Source organism: Mastigoproctus giganteus, chromosome 9 (assembly GCF_048544385.1).
Source record: "Mastigoproctus giganteus isolate SK-2022 chromosome 9, ASM4854438v1, whole genome shotgun sequence".
Lineage (NCBI taxonomy): Eukaryota > Metazoa > Arthropoda > Arachnida > Uropygi > Thelyphonidae > Mastigoproctus > Mastigoproctus giganteus.
The window spans coordinates 188372087-188384454 of NC_143583.1; the positions used below are offsets into that span (position 1 = coordinate 188372087).

A 12368-nucleotide genomic window follows, 5' to 3' on the forward strand; every position below is an offset into this window, starting at 1 on the left:
CAGTTTATCTCTAGTTAATTTATACAGTAACCGTCATGGGTTAGCATTCCCAGATTCCTGAACAAATAAACGCCAGTAGAAGTAATGCAACAGGAAGATAATTGAATGGGAGGGATTTGTCACCCTTTTTAGGAACTGGCTGGATATGAACAAATTTCCAAGCAGAAGGAAAAACACCTTATAAATAATATTGATGATGGTATATCAAGCTTAATGTCCAAGTTTGCAGATGATACAAAGGTTGGCAGGGTTGTTACGGACACTACTTACGCTATGCTGCTACAATAGGATCTGGAAAGGTTGAGAAGATGGCCTGAGAGGTGGCAAATGAAGTTGAACATTGACAAATGTAAAGTACTACATATGGGAAATAGCAAACCCAGAGAAACTGGGTTTGCTATTTCCTATCAACTCTGTGGTACTACACTGACGGTAGTAGAGAATGAAAAGGACCTGGGGGTAATTGTGCAGGCAGATATGAAGTTCTCTGAGCAGTGCAGACGGGCAGCAAGAGTAGCTCATGGTGTATTGTGAATGATATACAGGAATTTTTCTAGCAGGGGCAGGGAGGTGATTATTCCCTTGTATAAGGCAATGGTCAGGCCACAGCTTGAGTACTGTATACAGGTCTGGAGGCCTCATTTCAAGGGCCGACCGGGCTAGCCGAGTGGGTAAAGTACCTGCCCGGCAACCCCAAGGTCGCGGGTTCGATTCCCGCCTCGGGCTTGGATCAAAGTACTGCAAAAACCTTGGGAGGTGCAATATGGCCACAGAAGCCGATGCGCCAACAACTACCAAATCAAAATCAAATCAACCTCATTTCAAGAAGGATGTAGCGCTGCTGGAACAAGTACAGAGAAGGGCAACAAGATTAGTGAATGGAACAAAGGGTTGCTCTTTTGAAGAAAGGCTTAAGTTTTGCAAATTACAGTGTCTGGAGACTAGGCACCAGCAAGGTGATCTGATAGAGGAGTATAAAGCCTTGAATGGTTTGAACATGCTTACAGCTGATGGGATTCTTCCTCTTGCTCAGAATAATCACCTGAGAGGGCATAAATTCCAATTGAGGAAAGACAGATGTAGGATATATGTGCGGAAATTGCCATTAGCCAGCGGGTAGTTGGTTGGTGGAACAGACTTCCGTCCCTTGTTGTGGAAGTTGATAGCCTAAATAAATTTAAGGCTCAGCTGGACAGGTATTTCGAACGAACGGAGGAGTTGAAGTGGAAGTTTTTTTTGGCTGTTGCTGCATTAGCTTGCTTTCTTGCATCATATGCCTCTACTAATGCTAATGCCATGCGGCATGCTTCCTATCTGCAATTTTCTTCCTGTATGTTGGCTTCATGCAGCCGAATCACTAAAAGACAAGTTTCTCTGACTTTGATATCGGTTTACAGAATTTCGAAAAACAGTTAGTTCTCTTGAACACCATGAAGGATATTTTGAAATAATAACTTTCGTTTTAGCAGATTTATAAGCTGTTCGTAAAATCGATGTTTCTACAAAACTCACTAACTCAACTAGAGAGATTTCTACCAACTGATTTTGCTTATACATAGGAAAATCAAGACGAATAGAATCATCAAATGAAGAACCAATGAATTATCTTAATTGAGAACCTAATGAGTTCGGGTAGACGGGACTGCCCAACTGAAGACTGTGAAAAAATATAAAATAAAATAGTCAAATGGTCACTCGACGTCCAGTCCGCTATTGTTCGCCGATCTCGTACCTGCCGTCTCAGTCCCCCAGTTATTATGGTTACATCAACATTCGGCTCTCCCTTTGGACCATAGAATGTAGACATTTAATTAGGTGTATTAATCACATGTAGATTGTAATCCTAATTAATTCTTCAAGTCGTAAACTATGCATATCCGTTATTCGGATATGCCATAACTTTACTTTCTTTGCATTGGCAATAACAGTGATAACAATATTGCTGGACCTGAAACAACTTAATGCATACTCCAAATTAACCCAAGCACGGTACTAAGTACTATAGGTTCTAATACCTCTCGTGTTTGGGGTTCACATAAAAAAAAATAAATAAAAAAAATAATTAAGTGAATCATTAAAGTCCGTTGATGGAGCACAATAAAATTATATTAAGTAAAATGACAAAAAAATTGACCGTATCCATTACACAGGCTGAACAACAACAACTACATCCATATCCTGATTTATAATTACTATTCCCGCCTTAGGACCTGATTTATAATTACTATTCCGGCCAGGAAATGGAGAAATCATACTGTTCTGATGAGGAATCTTGATATCAAACTAAATTCCAGAAGACTGCTCGGTAAAAAATTATAACGATGACATTACTTTTAATTGATGACAGCAATTTTTTCTTGAACAGTTTGTATTACTCTAGAGAACAAAAAATAACCTACTATCTTAGTTGATTGATCGAATACAGCTCTTGCAGTGTCACTATATCAGGGTATCCTCCTCAAATCCTTGTACAAAAGAAGACAGATTAAAATCTCTGGCAGACATTGCAACTCAAATATCTAGGAATGTAACTTTTGACTCACATGTTAACATTCTTACCTCATCTTAACTACCTCTCCAAGAAAATACAGTCTGTACCTCGTATAGCACGATAGTTGTGTTCCTAGAAACCCTCGTGCAATGCAAAATCGTGCAATATAAACAACAGGCCCTATGGGAAAAGTGGGGTTAAGTGCCGACCCCCAATATTGAACACACATTTGGAACCAAAACATTACCAAACACAATAAATAATCGGGTAATTTTAATCGTTATAAAATACTTACGTATTTTATAACGATTAAAATACGTAATAAAAAATAATATTATAATATTTTTTATTTTTATTATAATATAATAAATAATAAAAAATATTTATTTTTATTATAAAAAAGTATTTTTTACGAATAAAATAGTCGAATATTACGAATAGTCGTAATAAAATACGTAAGTATTTTATTACGACTATTTTACGCATTACGCATTACGCATTATTTTACGCATTTACGACTATTTTACGTAATAAAATACGTAAGTATTTTATTACGTAATATTAGTAAATTAATAAGAGGAGTTTACCTCAATATAGTACGTGGAACACTTCCTATGATACCCTCCAGAAATTAAAACAGAAAAAACGAAAAAATCGCCAACTTACCGGTACATTAAAGTAAAATATAAATAATTAAAGTAAAATATAAATAATTAAATAATCAATTTAACACAATTCAAAACAATTAAAATTCAAATTAACGCAATTAAAAGAATCTAACGAAAATATTCAAAACGATTTTTCTTCCTGAAGCTTTTTATTTAACGAGGCCAAAATACTTAACGTTCAACGTTTTTATACGCGACTATTAATTGCAGAAACCGTTGAAATTAAATTACACGAGAATTCTGTTAATGTTCGGCGGCCATATTTGATCTCCGATGCGTGGACCTTTACGCGCATGCGCGAAGACACATAATCACTATTTAAGTTGCAGGTTTAGCCTGATTCGGTAATTTTCATTCCTGTGATCACGACAGTCGGTCGAAAAGCTTTGTCAGCTTCAGGAAGAAAAATCGTTTTGAATATTTTCGTTAGATTATTTTAATTGCGTTAATTTGAATTTTAATTGTTTTGAATTGTGTTAAAATTGATTATTTAATTATTTATATTTTACTTTAATTATTTATATTTTACTTTAATGTACCGGTAAGTTGTCGATTTTTTCGTTTTTTCCGTTTTAATTTCTGGAGGGTATCATACGGAAGTGTTCCACGTACTATATTGAGGTAAACTCCTCTTATTAATTTACTAATATTATTATCAACGTAGAACATATTGAGTATTACAGCTCTGATTCATACTATCAAATTTATTACGTAATAAAATATTGCTAATGCTTTTGCTTCTATCGTAAGCAAACTTGTTTTTTGTTTGATTTTTTATCCAAACAGATGACAGCCGTTCCATCTCTTCCAATTCTTGTCTTAATCTAATGGATTTTAATTACACTTTGAGTTGTTCCCGCTATGAAAGTTGTTTTTATTTTCTCCGCATTCTTTGTAATTCTCGGCGTTGCCTCATTTAGGTCTGTAGCACGTGCAATATCACACGGTCTTTCATTTCGCTCAAAGCGTTTCACAATTTCATATTTTTTCTCTATCGACAGAGGCGGTCTGGCCATAAGCCTTACCCGGGAAATCCCGGTGGGCCGGAGGCCGGTGTGATTTTGGCCATAAACCGTAGTATGAGGCCACTATAAATTTTCCCGGGTAAGAATTTTTGATCCAGTCCGCCTCTGTTTATCGATGTTTTGCTTTTATTTTTCCTCTCTGAATATGCAGTGTCTTCACCAGGACGCTTCCTTTTCACACCTTTTAAGTATTTTACTCATTTTTAGGGAATAAAGCACAATCACAAAACGAGGAGGCACGCTTGATACACATAAACAAAGCTGCGCGCGTGTAGCAACTGAATAAACAACACGGTAAAGGCCGAGATACGCTATTAACACCTCACATTTTACTAAAGCACATTTCTGGGGGTTACTACCATAAAACAATAAAAACAATTTCCAGTTGCGTTTCTGCTAGTGGAATCTGTTATAACCTGGTAGTAAACTCCATCTAATTGCATTTGCGATTATACCGATAGCTGAATTGTGTTAGTTTTTACGTTATTATGGTGAAATGTGTTTCCCCTTCGCTGATAAAAAAACAAAAAACAAATACATTTTCAGAATCTTCTTCATTCCTATCGTGTTGCGTTCAGTTGGGGTGATTTCGCATTTGACCGCCATTTCTTGTAAACACAAAGGCGAATCGTGCATAAGTGAATTCGGTTCGTGCTATATAAGATAACGTTCCCCTATTTATAAATCGTGTATGATCGAATTCGTGTGATGTAAACACGTGTTATACGAGGACCGACTGTACTTAATTATACCATCATGATCGTCAGAATAAGCCGGACTGGGGATTGGAGAGGGACTCCATGCCTGCTATACAAAACCATCTTCTTACAAGCTGTGTGCTGTGGAGCAGGCATATGCTTCCTTCGTGCCTTATTGCTCCTAATAAAGCAAAGCTGCATACAGCACAATGCAATATCTTACTCACTCTGACCACAGCGTCCCTCACGGTCTGTAATCCTGCTCTCCAGGTCTTAGCAGCTATTCTCCCTCCAGACTTGGGAGATAATCCACCATGGCCTTGCATACTGCATAAAGAGAGGAATTCCCAGCACCATCTTGGACATAACGCTTGACTTAGCTAATGATGTTAAAAACGAAATGAAACTGATTGCCTCAAAGCTCTTCCAACATTGGCAACGATCTTGGCAGCAAACACTCAAAGGCAAGATAAAAAGATTTCTTCCAGAAGTTATGATCACTGCAACTGAACCTCTGCTGTGGTACTGATAAGGCCTTCACCTCTCGTCTCGTTCTTCTTTACTGGTCATGAATCATTCTGAGCCAAGCTGCATGCCCTGGATCTCACCAGTTCCCCTCTCTGCCCTTTCAGCAGCTATGAAGACTAGAGTCATCTCGTGTGCCCTCTTTATGATATACCTAGAAGTCTCGTAATTTCCAGAACTAGAAATATATCCCGCGGGTAGGAAAATCTTTATGTTATCGATGAAACTAACTAAAAAGCCTTCACTACTTTTGATCAGACAGTATTTGAAATGCGTCAAGCCCACCTTCAGCAGGCTATACAGCATACTCCCATCTTGTAATGGACCTAAACCCCACTTACAGAACATCTTCTGAATGGAAACAAACAAACTACTAACAGGATACTAATTTTATCTTGCCACAGTAGCAAACTCTTTCTACGTTCATATAAGGAAATAATCTTACAAGCCTACCAACCCAGAAGGACTTCTCTACAATTGGAAACAAGAACTGCAAACAATCCTTGAGTTTCAATAATCTCTGTGCCTCTACTGATCCTCTAATACATTGAGAAGATCACTGAAATCCCCTCCTCAGTGAGGATCACTGCTTACTGCCCATGAATTCCCCATGGCTGACGAAGATTTATTGCTGACACTGGGCTCTTGCCCTGTTTGAGATCCATTCACGTGCTGGCGCCTCTACTTTCGAGGTGCGGGATAATATCTGCCAACTCTCTCAGGGTAGGATCTTCTTACCTGAATACTCCTCCGGGGGGGGGGCAGGTATTGCTGTCATTTGGCTTCGACAAATGCGGGATCATGCTACTAGGCTACCTGACTTCACAATCGTTCCTCCTTTCCTGAGGCTGATTGGGTTCCCTATCTCAGGAACCTCATCTTTATTCCCTATCTATCTTCCTGTAACTGGAGGATACAGTTACAGGAAGTCTTTCCTCATCCTCCTTCCACCCCCAACTCGACTTTTCACTCCATCTATCTCCCTCATTTCCCACCCACCTGTTCTCTCATAGGATGCTTTCCTTCTGCATACGTTTTTTCCCTTTACCATAACTCCAACTTTTAAGGCTGTCACTCCTTACTCTTCTTTTAATTTTTATTTATTTTAGTTTATTATTGTTTATATTTTTTTATTTTAGTTTATTATTGTTTATATTTTTTATTTTAGTTTATTATTGTTTATATTTTTTTATTTTAATTTAGTTTTTTTTATGGGCCTCCCTGGGAAGCTCAGGCTAACCCTTGGGTTGACAGCCAGTTTTCTCCTACAGCTCTGGTCCGGCATCTTGTGCCGGTGACTAGTGGTCTGTACTGCTCCATGAACTCTAGGCTAAGTGGCCATATGAACAAGATAACTCACACTAAGCAAACACGAACGTACAGAATGGCCATAATTACAGTATCCCTATTCAGAGCTCTATGTAACTCTAAGTAATAAGCGGAATGCTACAAAAATTAGTAAGTAAACTATTCAAGGCATGGGGCATCAATCTGAGTTAATTTAATTTTCCCAGCAGCAGAGAGCTGTAAAGACACAATGTGAACATCGTAACCAATAGTGTTACCAATGCGTCTCACTCTGCCTGATGCTTTAATTGCGAATTCTTCTACGTTAATGTATGCACTGCATCACCCGTCTGCGTGAATTCAGATTCTGTAAGAACTCATGTCAAGGTCCTTTATCAGCTGCGGAATTTAGAAGGATAATTAACAAATTTGGGGAAACTGGGTCCTTTGTTGTTAAGACGTGTAGAGGAAGGAAGTCTGTTTCAGGTAGCAGAGGAAGTTGCAATGACTATCGTTGACCGATCCATGGATACAGCTGCTGGAACTAGTAGTAGCGCACGGGAAGTAGCGAGGCAATTGGATGTCCCATATTCCACTGTGTGTAAATTCTTCGGAAACTAATCCACTATTATCCAAAAAAGATCAGTTGCCAGCAGCAGCTGCAAAGAGATGATTCTGAAAAACGAATGGCATTTGCTCTAACATTTTTGGCCAGAATGGAAGTGGATGATGCCTGGCCATGGAACATTATTTGGGGGGGATGAGGCCCATTTTTATCTCGATGGGACTGTCAACACTCAAAACTGTCGAATATTGGCTTCAGAAGCACCGCATGCTCTTCAGAAAATCCCACTGTACTCGTTGAAAATCACCCTCTGGTTTGGTGTGACTTCAAATTTCATCTTTGGGCCATACTTTTTCATGGAATTGCACCCAGCAGGAGCAGCCGCCTGTTCCGTTACAGCACAAAGATATCATCACATGCTGAGTAGTTTCATTATTCCTCAACTGCAGCAAAGAGGATGTCTGGATGAGAAAATTTTTGTGCATGCTGCTGTACTGATCTATTGCACGACCAGTACAGCAGCATCTCCGGCTCACTTTACTGCAGAAGAGTCATTAGTCGTTTGTTTCCCATTGCATGGCACTACGTTCGCCTGACCTTACACTGTGTGATTTTTGGCTGTGGGGTCACCTCAAGACCAATGTCTATCAGGGAAGTGTCCCTAACCTGGCTGTCTTAAAGGACAATGTAACGCAGCATGTGGGGAACATTACTCTGGAGATGCTGCATTCTGCAGTGGAGAACACTGTGCATCGAATTCAATTTCTGGTCCAGAAAAATGGTAATCACATCGAAAACTACTCCACCATCAGCCACATCATCGACCATCCAGAGTAAAATTCCTCTGCCAATTTAGTTCAGTTTGTTTTTCTTTTTTTGCAAAGAGGACAAATAAATTTGTAATTTCATTAAGGTTTGTCTTAGTTATTTATTTGTTGGTACTTTGTCATGCTTTTCCTCTTGCGCCATATTATCCCCTATCGGCAGAGTTTGGAATTAATTTTTTTTTCACGGGATCCTTCTCCCCATGTCTTGAATAGTTTACTTACTAATTTTGGTGCTTATTATTTAGAGCTACATAGAGCTCTGAATAGCGATACTTTCATTATGACCACCCGTACATTATCTGGCCTTGACAGCATTAGCATTAGTAGAGGCATATGATGCAAGAAAGCAAGCTTATTCAGCATCAGCCAAAAAAAAAAAAAAAAAAACACACCACTCCCATTTCACCCCTCCGTTCTCTCGAAATACCTGTCCAGTTGAGTCTTAAATTTGTTTAGGCTATCAACTTCAACAACAAGTGATGGAAGTCGGTTCCACCAGCCAACCACCCGCTGGCCAAAGACAGAGTACTGTTTTGCTTCACAAGAGATCCAAAAGCTGAGTTGTGGGAAAACACGGGCGCCTCTTGTCAAATAACACTATGTCACACTATGTTATTAGTTGAGCAAGAAATGAACATTGGGAAAGAAAGTGTGGCAACAAGACAGTATGCGACCAGTTTCAAATAACATTAAATACGCGCCACTAGAAGATCGAAACGAAGTTACTGTTACCCCCTCTGCATATAAATATTTAATACAACAATTAAAGATTCATATGCCGAGATTTAATAAAACAGTTCGTCCAAACTTTCATTAAGAAATTTCTTTCTTATGCACTAAATGCACAATATGCATTAATGCACTAAATTTCCATCGCTTTCTTAAGAAAAAATCAAAGCAAGTAATTTTTGTTGGGTTTTAAATCCGAAAGCTGTTGTTAGACTCTTAGAAGAATCCATGAACGAAACTTAAAGTAACCGCTGAACTTACTTTAAAAATGTAGTGCGCAATTTTTTCTGGTGAAGTATATTGGAAAACAAGGATGAAATATGTGTGTGTGTTAAGGTACACTTCTTGCACTCTTATCTCAAGTGTTTCCCAGAAAATGTAGGTAGTCTAATTGATGAGCAGCAGGGGAGAATATTACATCAAGATATAAAATATATAGGGGAAAGAGGTACCAACAGGGATGGTATGTCAATATAGTAACCGACTACTACTGGATTACCGTTGAAAAGAAAAATTCGCCGAAACTAGCTGCGTGAGGAAGTCAAAAATTTTCAAGTTTAACTCAGTTTAGTATAAGAAATCTATACCTGACAGGAGGCCGTAACCAATATTTTCGTTTTTTCTTACATTTGTAAAAAATTCTGATCTGATAGAGCATATTTAAATCACTTTCGAAAAAAACGTAGTTCAGATTTCTTATCAGTAAAACATCAGAGAATGTTTCTTAAAATGCAGATCGGTGTTATTAATGATATATTAACGATTACGAAATTACCGAAGCAACACAAATTGAAAAGCCAAGAGATGCTAAGTTACTCGGCCACTCACCGATTTATTACCCTCTTTCATGCAAATAGAGCGAAAAACAGTATAATGTTTTCACTAATGAATAGCTTTCGAATGCTTATTTTTTATTTACCCAAAATAATAATTTATTGATTTTCGAAAGTTCGCATGATATAGCCCACTGGAAATCGTAAATAACTGGCATTTTGACCTCAGCTACTGGACTGGCTTGTAAAATACTGCTCGCTGAGTTGGGTTTCTTAATTACCATGGCAAGCGTGTTTGGTTATGATCCAGGCATTCATTAAGTTCTACATACAGTGCAGACAGGCGGGCCTATGATATCACGTCGATTTATTGAACAAACTGCAATTGGAAGATTCCACTTTTAAGACACTCGTTAAACTGCATTTGTATCATTCTGTCTGAAGATTTGTATTATTAACCATATGGTGCAAAGAAGACTGAGGCTTATGCACCAGCCAAAAAAAATTTTCTGAATTACCCTGTGAGAGAGAGAGAGAGTCAGAAGTAGAAGGGAATCACCAAGAAAGGGAAGAATGATGACATCCAGCTCAGGACCCTGGGTGTGCCAAACCCATACTCACTAGATGTAAGCCCCTGGGGTTAAATGTGGAGGCGCTTCTTCAAAATTTTTAATGACAGGCATAGCGCTTGATGCGATTGTCAATCCTTGAAAGACACAGTCCAATGATCCTAAAACAAAGAACTGGCAGTTCACCCTCATAACCGCTAGCCTGACTTGTAAAATGATAATCGCCAAGCAGGTTTCTTAGTAGCCATGATGTCCGCATTTGTCGAGCTCTGCTAATGCGAGCTCTCTTAGGGTAACTCGGGGAAGTTTTTTTTTTTTTTTTTGGCTGATGCAGCATAAGCCTTGGGCTTCCTTGCACCATGTAGCTAATAATAATAATAATAATAATAATAATAAAAAGCTCCTCATTTTGTCATGTTATTTGTGTATGCTCTATGTTTCATACTACCCAATACAGATGGCGCTTCATTGCAATAAACTAAACATGGCCATATGGTTGCGGATGCTTATATCGAATTTGAATAAAAATAATGCTTTTTGTGCTTGTAGGTTGTCTCATGTTGCTGTGGTGGAGGTAAAACCCCCTGGAGAGGAAAGAACTTTTGAACAATTAATCGATGGTGAGGAGAAATTTATGTACCATGTTAAAATTTAGCTTTATTGGCTTTTTTTTTTTGGTTACATTCGTGAGTTAAAAATGACCTCGTGCAGAAATGTATTTATTGTTCAACTAGTAAGCCGTAAATCGCAACATAGTAGTAGTGGCATGTGATGCAAGAAAGCAATTGTATGAGCTTATGCAGCATCAGCCATAAAAAAAAAAATATATATATATATTACACCATTTCCTCCAAATGCCTGTCCAGTTCCTCCTTAAATTTATTCAACCTATCAACTTCCACAACGACAGATGGAAGTTTTTTCCAGCAATTAACCACCCACTGGCTAAAGGCAAATTTCCGCACATCTATTCTACATCTGTCCTTTCTTAATTTGAATTTATTCCCCCTTAGGTTCGTAATCTGAACAAGTGGAAGGATCCCATCAGAATTCAGCGTGCTCAACCCATTCAAGGCCTTATACGCTTCAATCAGATCACCGCGCAGGTGCCTAGTCTCCAGCCAATGCAATTTGCAGAACTTAAGCCTCTCTTGATAAGAGGATCCCTTCATTCCCCTCACCAATCTTGTTGCCCTTCTCTGTACACACTCAAGTAAATCTACATCCTTCCTAAAATGAGGCCTCCAGACCTGTACGCAGTACTCAAGGCATGGCCTGACTGTTGCCTTATACAGAGGGATAATCACCTCCTTTTCCCTGCTAGCAAAATTCCTATATATCATTGACAAAACCCTATGACCTGCCCTGGCAGCCTGTCTGCATTGCTCAGAAAACTTCATATCTGACTGCACAATTACTACCAGATCTTTTTCATTTTCTACCACCTTAAGTGTAGTACCACACAGTTGGTACGTTTCTCTGGGGTTACTTAATGCAGTTCTTTGCATTTGTCAACTTCAGTTGCCACTTCTTAGCCCATCTGCCCAAATTATCTAGATCCTGTTGCAGTAGCACACTGCCATTACTGTCATTAAGTACCCTGCCAACCTTTGTATCATCTGCAAACTTCGATACTAAGCCTGATATACCTTCATCAATATCATTGATAAATATACAAAACAACAGTGGACCCAACACCGAACCCCGTGGGACTCCACTAATAACATTAGTCCACGAAGAGCAGCACCCATTGATTACCACCCTCTGTCTTCTCCCACTTAACCATCCTTTTATCCATTGTAGCAACTTACCCTTAATACCATTCTGCTCCAATTTGTACAATAGTCTTTTATGCGCAACAGTGTCAAAAGCTTTCTTGAAATCCAAATATATGATATCAAAATTATTTTTTGCATCCAGTTCCTTTGTAACCACATCATAATATCCTATCAAATTTGTCAGACAAGACTTTCCCTTAACAAACCCATGCTGTGTTTGAATTATTGCTGCAGTCTTGTCTAGATGATCCTGCAATGCATCTTTAACCAGCGACTCCATTATTTTACCCGGAACAGAAGTTAAACTAACTGGTCTGTAATTACTCGTGTCACCCTTCGATCCCCCTTTGTGAATTGGGGATACATTTGCACATCTCCAGTCTGTGGGAACCTCCCCTGAGTCCAAGGATGCTCTCATAATTATGGCTAAGGT

The 12368-nt window shown here is 38.7% G+C and overlaps 1 protein-coding gene across 1 annotated transcript in view; it reads left to right on the forward strand.

Annotated features, from left to right (window-relative positions):
* Window positions 1-10636: 10636 nt before the first annotated feature.
* The window catches only part of mRpL38 (mitochondrial ribosomal protein L38), a 95482-nt gene continuing 93750 nt past the window's right edge, over window positions 10637-12368 (forward strand). The window contains exon 1 of the mRNA XM_090380865.1: window positions 10637-10777. Within this exon, the coding sequence (XP_090236991.1) occupies window positions 10642-10777 (136 nt within the window). The 5' untranslated portion in view covers window positions 10637-10641. The remainder of the gene's footprint in view (window positions 10778-12368) is intronic.